Consider the following 9,239-nt stretch of genomic DNA (forward strand, 5'->3'; position numbering starts at 1 on the left):
CCTAATTGAACCTACTGAAAACCTAACAAATATATTCCAATATGATCAGATAAATAAAGCAATATTTTCTTATGGCTCTGTCAGTAATCTTTAATTTTCAACAGACACAAAAGACAAATTTCCTTTATATAAAAATCCCCATAACATGAACATTAAATGAAAGAAACCGGTATTCAAGCACCAATCAGTAGCCTATATTTTCTATTTTAGAAAAAGTGGGCTAAATTTACTTCAAAGAAAAAAAACAATATAGCAATTTCCTATCAAATCACAAATTCTCTCACGAAGCTCGAAACATCTTTGAAGCACCTTTCCCTGGCTTAGCCATCGCACCTCTGTGTGATAAGGCAAATCACCATGCTCCGTTTCTACCTCCGTCAGAAATGCCTTGAACTGGCGGTGATTCAAACCTTTGGCTCTGATAAAGTTAACTGTGCGCGTGATGATGCTCATTCAATGCTCCATTTTCAAGGCTTTACCGCACAACGCTTCCTGGTGTATGATACAATGATAAGCTGTCAGCTCACCTGTCGCGTTTTCCTCTTGCATCTTTTCCCGTATCTTCGCCACCAGTCCGCTCCTGTGTCAACACACATCGGCAGTGCTTCCGTCGGTTGTCAAACCCCGAGTTTTTCCCAAGGCAGCTCCATCTCATTACAACATCTTGACACCTCTTCATACAAATCTGCCCCCGTAGTTGTGCCATGCATAGGACGTAAAGCCAAAAATCTCTTTGTCACGCTTTAGGCTGGAGTCCACCTCCGCGGATGAAAATTGAACAACTGGGCAATGTCAGAAATGTGGTGCTCTCTCATCCACAGCCAAGGAATATGCAATGAAATCTTTTCCTTTTTCACAAGCTGCTCTTTTAGATTGATGGACAACTGGTCTACTCTCTCGGCAATGGTGTTTCTGCTCAGACTCACATTTAAAAGAGTTGCCTTTTTTTCTGGGCAAACTTCGTCACAAACTTTAATCATGCAGTTTTTGATGAAATCCCCTCCGTAAATGGCCGGGCTGATTTAGCGATCTCTTCTGCCAAAATAAAACTGGCCTTGACAGCAGCCTGGCCTTGTGATTTGGTTTTTTTGAAAGAGCCTGTCGAGATTTGAGGCTCGTTTTAATTCCTCTGCCTTTTGTAGCCTTTGTTCCATGTCCATATTCTTGTTTTTGTCGCGCTGTGTTTCGTTTCATAATGTCGTCTCAGATTATACTCTTTCAGTACCGCCACACTTTCTCCACACAGAAGACACACAGGTTTTCCAGCTACCTCCGTGAACATATACTCCGACTCCCACCTTGTTTGAAACCCCGGTTCTCAGTGTCCACCTTCCGTTTTGCCATTTTTGATGGGTATCTGAAAGTTAATTTTACTGTGATGCTGACGACTGCTGTGCCAATAAATATTGAAATGAAGCAGCCTACTGCTCGGTGCGTCACCGTTGCATTGTGGGAAATGTAGTATTGGTGCGTGTAAAAGATCTGCGGGCTGCCGGCTTGCTGCGGTCTGCGGGCCGTTCTTAAATAATAAATCAAGATCATCCCAGGGGCCGTAAAAAACCTTCTCGCGGGCCGGATGTGGCCCGCGGGCCTTGACTCTGACATATATGTCTTAGAGGGAAGCACCCACCATGCTAATAGATTTCCATTCTATGGGGATGGCATCTTGTGTTTTGGATCAGTTCGCCATTTAGTTATTTATACAAAAGTCCTTCTGTGGCAGGAAAGGAAGTTTGTAGAGTTGTGGTTTTACATGTGCAGAATCACAATGATGATAATTTATTTGACAATCTGGAGATGAAATCCAGAGTCGATTTAAATTTGTTTTTCATTTGCTTAGCAAAAAAATTAATCATTGACGTGTAAAACAGTAGCACAACAAGGCTCTTTGTACTGTATAGACACACCGGTGGACATGAGTGGGACATGCCACACACATGACTTTGCAACTTTGTTTTCGAACTTCATTACATGAATCGCACCTTCAGTATTGTGCCTCAAATCACGTTACAGCACATCAGCCTTAATGTCATGGTTATACTGTATGTATGGTTCTTATGATAGAGAACACAGCTGACTACATTGTTATTGCACTGTCATTATGAACTGTTCCTACTGTAGTTGTATTGACACATATAGCATTGACCCTATTAAGGATCTCCTTGTGTTTTTGTTTACCAGGGGGGTTGTACGAATCGCAGCCAGTGTGATAACTAAGCTAGTGGACAGCATTGCCCCAAGTATTACTAGTGTTTTAGTGCATGGCAAGCAGGTAAGTGGACATTTGAAAATGGGGGCAAATTTTACATTTGAATCATGTATGTATTTATTTTTTTCACGTCAGATGCCTATTTCGAAACACAATCTTAATGTTCACTGATTATCAATGAATTGGATGAAATGATGTCCATTTTGAAAGTATTAAGAACGTTCCAGTTGACAGTGAGCTCCTCATGCTTTTGTCCTATAGGAAATGCTTAGTGTTATTGCAGTTGCACGCGTCGTATTTCCCAGCTAACACTGTGCTTTAGCCCTGTAGCAAGGCTGTTAATATGTTTCATATAGTAACCTGCTAAAAGTGTATTCCTGGGTTTAACAGGCTCTGTGTGCTGTGACCTGACCTATAACCTATGACCTAATACAACCCTTTCCCTTGGATTTATATGAAGTGATCTGCCTAAAAGTATAATGTTTTATCATTATACATTTTTTTCTCAAATATTAGTTGCTTCTTAGCAGTCCCCATTTCTGGCCTCATTTTCCCACCCAAGAGTTTTGGGCGGTTCATTACTATGAAGTACCTCTGTAGAGGTACTTACTATGAATCTGTATGTAGATTGCATCGTAGAGGAAAAACTATTCTGGACTTGATGAGAAAGCCGGTTTTGAGCAAGAGTTTTTACATTTACATTTAAGTCATTTAGCAGACGCTCTTATCCAGAGCGACTTACAAGAGTTGTCTGCACCTGTCACCTGTCTGCTTACATGATCTATGTAAAATCTTCCTTGATTTTGTATATGAGGAGTCTAGAGTTTAGAGAATATTTATTGTTGTTTGAATGTGTTAAGTAAGGTAGGACATGTTTAGATTACACTTAGTAATATTAGAAGCGAGGTACAGATTAAAAGCTGTTATTTACCATCTAACTGGAGAGCATTACTCTGCAACCATATGTTTTGAGGGGCTATTTTTCAAAGGGATATTAAAGCATATCTTGTTGTTTGGGAAGAATAATGATTACCCAGGTGTAATTTTCTTCTGGCCTTTATGCTTTGAAAATAAGAAATATCACAAGATAATCTTAGTCATTATCTTTTGTCCCATGTTCTATGGGCAGTTTTATAGTTTTGAGATGGAGTGATAGTTTAAGCGAAGGGGATACGGAAACATCAGCATTTCTACATAGTATTGCACTCTATCTGGTCAGTCAAAAAGTGTATAGGTAGAGTGATGTCACCCATAAAATAAAATATAAAGTTTTTATTTCAATCTTTTGACTATTTGCTCCTTGTTATCCATGTAAACACATCTACCTTTCTGGTTCATCACTCTGTCCTCTTAGTAAAATAATCCCCACAAAACAATAACAGAACAGCAGACATTTGTCTGATGCTGGCTGGGCTGTGCTCTGTTGCCAGGTAACACTGGGACTGTTTGGGCATGAGGAGGAGGTGATCTCCAACCCCCTCTCACCTGGGGTCATCAAGGGCATCCTCTACAGCAAGTGCTACGGGGAGAGGGAGGCCGTGCTGCAGCAGGAGCTGGTCATCCACATCGGCTGGATCATCTCCAACACCCCCGAGCTGTTCAGCGGCATGCTCAAGATCCGCGTCGGGTACGAATAGAACCCGGGAGGAATAGAGCTAGGCAGGCTGTAGCCATGGCCATTCTGATCCTACAGCTGGGTGGTTGTTATTATGTTTGTCTCTCAAGTTGTCTGTTTGAGGATAGCCATCTGTGGTTATGAGATGCATTGTTTTTGCTTAGTATTCTGCTGGTATTGGTGTAGGTGGATCATCCAGGCCATGAAGCATGAGTTGGAGATCAGAGCAGGTGACATGTCACCCCAGGATATTTACCAGATGTCCCCCAGCGATGTTAAACAGCTGCTGCTGGATGTCCTTCAGCCACAACAGCACGGCAGGTAAACACACGCACGCACACAAACACACACACACACACACATTTTGTATTCTATTTTATTAATTTCCCTATTCGTTACCCATCCCAGGTCCTGGATCAACATGCGTCAAATCGATGGTTCCCTCAACAGGACTCCCCATGGCTTCTATGACCGAGTGTGGCAGATTTTGGAGAGAACTTGTAACGGCATCGTAGTGGCAGGGATCCATCTCCCACAGGTAGTGTTGGTTATTGCAACAGTGACATTATAATCCTTTATTTACATCCTCAAACTCCACATTTAATCACATCTCTGAAGGACCACACTATAGGCCCCCTTTGACAGAAGTGAAATGCCCAAAAAGACTGCATATTTGAAGTAAATTAGGCTGCTTGGCCCAACAGTTGATTAAAAATTATGGTTTGAATGCAGGAGATCCTCAATGCATCGCATATACCCACTATATATACCCACTGTTTATTTGAGTATGTGAGTTAGTCTTTTTGGTAGTAATTGGTCATCGGGGTGTTCTTGCCTAAAGCATTACTGTTAAAATCTCCACTTTCCTTCCATTGCAGCAACCTACACTATCTGACATGACCATGTATGAGATGAACTTTTCTTTGCTGGTGGAAGACACACTGAAGGACATTGTGCTGCCTGAGTACAGGCAGATAGTAGTAGAGGTAAGGGAAAATCAGATTTCACTGTAATTTACAGCTGCATGTTATCCGTACACTACTATTGGTCAAACAGGACCCTCCTTTGACTATCTTACCCACGCATTTCATCTAGCAACATTTCCACCACATTGGGTTTACAATACAAAAATTCTAATTGTACACACATATTCTCATGGCTCTATTTTCTTACCTGTCCTAATCTCCATGGTTGCAGCTGCTGATGGTGGTGTCCATAGTGTTGGAGAGAAACCCGGAGCTGGAGTTTTCGGAGAAGGTTGACCTGGACGTTCTGGTGAAGGAGGCCTTCCATGACTTCCAGAAGGACAGGAGTCGGGAGGGGATGAAGAAACCGGTGGGTGCCTGCCCTACACTCTCCACTAGGCTCACAGAATCTAAGGTTGGATCAGACCACTGTCACGCAAGCTCCTTGGAGTTCATGTAGCATGCAAGCTTAGCTGTTGTACGCCCACGATGATGTACAGTACAAGTTATCTCAGCTAAGTGGAAGCAGACCGCATATTCGAGGGGAGGGTACCTTGGGTGCTTTGGCAATAATTTTTCTGGTCAGTCTCGACTAAATTCATTAACGGTGAATGGTAAGGATGGGTATAATTGTGTTACTTGTTATTCATATCAGATTATTTCCAATCTGAATAGTTGTTCATTCTGCATTTCGTTGCTGAAAAGCAGTGCTTTGTTATAGAGCTTTCGACAGTTTGCACTGTATATAACAGTACTGCTAGTTTACAATGAAAAAACATTGTTGTCCGCAGGATGACATGGAGGAGTTCTATAAGACACCTCCGATGGGCAGGAGAGGCACCTCCAGTTACCTGACCAAGGCTGTGATGATTCAGCTGCTTCAGGGAGACGTGAAGCCCTCCAAGGATGACCCTTGCTCGGTCAGCTAAACTAAACCCGTTCAGCGGAGTAGAGGAATCCACCTCTACTGTACTTTGTCGAACTACTAACAACATGCTAAATTAGTCAGCAGCACTGACTGTTGTTCCACCAGCAATAAACTTGTTCTGTTAGCTTCAAGCTATTAGGACAGAATGTATCAGATCTTATCAACACCGTTACTACTGTTAACAACATTGAACTCTTACCCCCTGAAATCCTTGCATGTAGACTTGTTTGTATAGCATTAGCGTTGTGGGGCAGCCCCCAAAACTAGAGTTGAATCCCAGTGCACACTTTTTTTGTCTTAAGTCTTCGGAAGTCCAGCTCTTTTTGAAAGCCTGATCGCTGTATTTTTCTGAACGTGGTTAATACACAGTCATTTGAGTTCCTTCACTCTTATTAAAATGATATATTCATTAAGTTGTTTATGTCGATGTGTTTACACGTGGTTTGAGTGTGCCTATCCAGTTTAGTGAATCTGAATTGAACTTTTTCAATGTGTGTGATGTTTGCCATTGTGTTCCGTCACTCTGTCAAGGGGATTTTGGAAGCTCAACACTAGTTTCAAAAAACAAACTTGTGGAACCTGTGACATCCTGTTGATTTATTTGCTTAGGTTCATCATGTTTGAATTTCGTGGAGCATTACCCCTGCTATATAATATTTGCCTTGTATCATTGAAGATAAGCTAAATGTGTAAAAGGCTTTATAATCACAACATGGTGTAACATGTTTATTTTTATTACGCCTGCAGTTGCAACAGAAATGTCATGATTATTCAAGCGTGTCTAGTTGTTCCTGGGGGTATGTGTATTGTATTGAATCCCACCACTAGTAACTCCCACTCATGTCAGCTTAGCTGCAGTCATACCAATCTCACTGCTGGAGCTGGAAAATCACATAATTTGACATACAAAGGAGGGTTAGACTGAGAAAAGCAGAGGAATTATTTCTGCGTAGGACTCGATACATTATTTACTTCAGAATCTGTTCTAAAGCTACTCCAACACTTGGACAGGAGAATGGGATTGATAGATTGAGAAAAGCTTAAAAGGTCATGGTTGTAGGGAAGGTTGTTTCAGTGTTGAGTGTTCTGAACTAAGGAAGTTCATAAATATGGGTGATATTCAAACCATGCGAAGTATGCTCATCATACATACTGTACATGTATGCTTTAGTTATTATTAGTTAGAGCAGAGTACATAGTCTGCAATCTAGATCAGGCCGGTGTATGAAATGACAGTGACATTTGTGGAGAGCAATTTATTAATATGATACACTGTTATTTATTGTACACCTCTGTCTGATGCTTCATTAATTGAAGAAAGCATTTCATAGGAAAAGCAAATATGCTGGTTGTATATGTTACACTAACTTGATACTTTATGACCGGACTCATCAATTCACAGTTCAATTAAAATCTGCAGAGCAGAACAATCTTTCATATTTACCGAGTAAGGCTGCATCCCCTCCTCATCCCTGTAAAAGGTGTAATGTTTTCTCTTAAAGAACTCCCATAAAAGTTAACTGTGCATTAAAGTCAGAGTATGTCTTTTGCTGGCAGCCGTAAAAGCATTTATTTGCCAATCTGTCTCAAGCGTTTCGGCCTGACAGTCAGAGCTTTTTTCCTGCTCCTACACCAACACACTGTACCATGAAGGGCATCAAAGACTGCGCCACTTGAAGAGGTCTAAGCCAATGTTTCACTTTTTTCGCAACATTATTATAGTCACTTTATGGTCTTAGGAACCAAAGGGCTGAATAAATAATGAAAGTTAATGTAAAGTGTGTGAAAATATATTATACCTCCTACAGTTTTTCTTTGTTTCATGTAAGATGATAGTGGCTGTAAGTAGGTGAGATCCTTTTTCACAAAGTATGTTTCTATATCACGTTATTCTGTCTTTCTCACTGATTGTCATGTTGCAGATACTGACAACAGGCATGTTTTTTTCACACCTACTCTATCGCCCACTTCCTGCAAAGTGAGTTGGTAATTTCGCTTTCAATTTTGCATTTACTATTTCAATAGAATCCACGCATTGCATTGATCCATTTTAGCACTGACCACGTTTGCATGGTCTGAAAGGAGACATTGAAGATGGTTTCAAGCTGCTTTGTGATCATTTTACAGAGATTCCATTCTGTTTCTGCTTTCATCAACATTGTTGGTCTTTGGTCAATCATGATGAAGCCATTAAAAAAAAAAAAAACATTATCACAATATAGGTCACCTCTTTGCTTCAAAGCCATAGTGACCCCCTCCCTTTGATTTACATGCACACCTCAAATAGAAAAGAAAAAAAAAAAATATTCACAAGAAAAAGCATAAATGATTGACTGAAATATTACACAGAGGTCTGAATAGCAGTGTCTGCTCTCTCCCGCTTCTCTGGACTTCTCTGCCAAATTCTCTGAAAGGCGAACGCGTACAGAAAGGGGTCCACACAACTGTTAACAAAGGCAAGGCACTTAACAAAGTCCCGTGTCAACTCCCTAAAGGTCTTTAGTTTAGCAGATGTAACAGGGTGTGAATACTTCAGTAAGATAGCTGAGATGTCCACAATGTTAACAACATGACCGGGAACCCAGAGAATGATGGTCACAGTCACTCCAGTGACCAATCTGGTCATCCTTTGGGTGCTGAAGAGGGCTGTCTGGTTCACTCGCTTGTGAAGGAAGAAATAAAAGGTGACCAGAATGGAACCCAGAACAAAACCCACCAATGTCTCAAAAAAAAGAACAGCCCCTCTTTCCCAGTCCGATTTAGTCTTTGACATCGTAGACCAGAACCTGTAACCACTATATTCCTTGTCGCAACAGCAGGCCCGGTTAGGATTCATGCAAGTCCCCATAGTGCAAGTAGCAATACCTTCTCACCTCTCCTTCCCAGCCTGGCTCACTGATGGGGTTAGAGAACCGACACGTAGCGCTGCACACTCATCATAGTCACAGTTATGATATTGATATATAGGCTGCAATAGACCATGAAGGAGAAGAACTTGCAGAGCCCACGGCCAAGATTCCAACCACACAGGAGGGAATAGATCCGCACAGGGAGGGAATAGATCCACACAGGAGGGAATAGATCCACACAGGAGGGAATAGATCCGCACAGGGAGGGAGGCCAGACACAGGATGTCAGAACAAGCCAGAATCAGCATCTTTCAGTGTGACATGATCTATTTTTACCTGGCGCAGAATGACCACCACGACAGCGATATTTGCCGGAGAGGCCCACTAGGCAGCACAGTCCCATCAGTGTACTGGATACAACGTTGCCAGGATTCCTTGAGGTGATGTTGGAGATGGAGATGTTGAGCTGATCCATGGTCATGACTTGAGAGAGATTGGTGTGATGATCAGAGTGGTGTGAAGTCAGGAAGCTCACTGTTCTTCGCGCTTGCCCTGTGCATTGTCTATTTTTAACCACATACTGCGCCTTCATAAAGTATTCATAACCTTTGACTTATTCCACATTTTGATGTGTTACAACCTGAATTCAAAATCTCACCCACCTACACACAAT

At 41.6% G+C, this 9,239-nt stretch overlaps 1 protein-coding gene and 1 pseudogene across 4 annotated transcripts in view; one reads left to right on the forward strand and one right to left on the reverse strand.

The window, feature by feature from the left end:
• The window catches only part of LOC111974181 (phosphorylase b kinase regulatory subunit beta-like), a 75,684-nt gene extending 69,382 nt beyond the window's left edge, over positions 1 to 6,302 (forward strand). For 3 of the 4 annotated variants that reach the window (XM_024001817.2, XM_070447280.1, XM_070447281.1), the window contains 7 exon segments: positions 2,182 to 2,272; positions 3,640 to 3,836; positions 4,011 to 4,145; positions 4,233 to 4,362; positions 4,703 to 4,810; positions 5,022 to 5,159; positions 5,581 to 6,302. In XM_024001817.2, the coding sequence (XP_023857585.1) occupies positions 2,182 to 2,272; positions 3,640 to 3,836; positions 4,011 to 4,145; positions 4,233 to 4,362; positions 4,703 to 4,810; positions 5,022 to 5,159; positions 5,581 to 5,718 (937 nt within the window). In that variant the 3' untranslated portion in view covers positions 5,719 to 6,302. 4 annotated transcript variants of the gene reach the window in all.
• Positions 6,303 to 6,565: 263 nt separating this feature from the next.
• LOC139028834 (apelin receptor A-like) lies at positions 6,566 to 8,861 on the reverse strand (annotated as a pseudogene).
• Between the last annotated feature and the right edge of the window lie 378 nt (positions 8,862 to 9,239).

The sequence above is a fragment of the Salvelinus sp. IW2-2015 genome, linkage group LG15 (genome assembly GCF_002910315.2).
Source record: "Salvelinus sp. IW2-2015 linkage group LG15, ASM291031v2, whole genome shotgun sequence".
NCBI lineage: Eukaryota > Metazoa > Chordata > Actinopteri > Salmoniformes > Salmonidae > Salvelinus > Salvelinus sp. IW2-2015.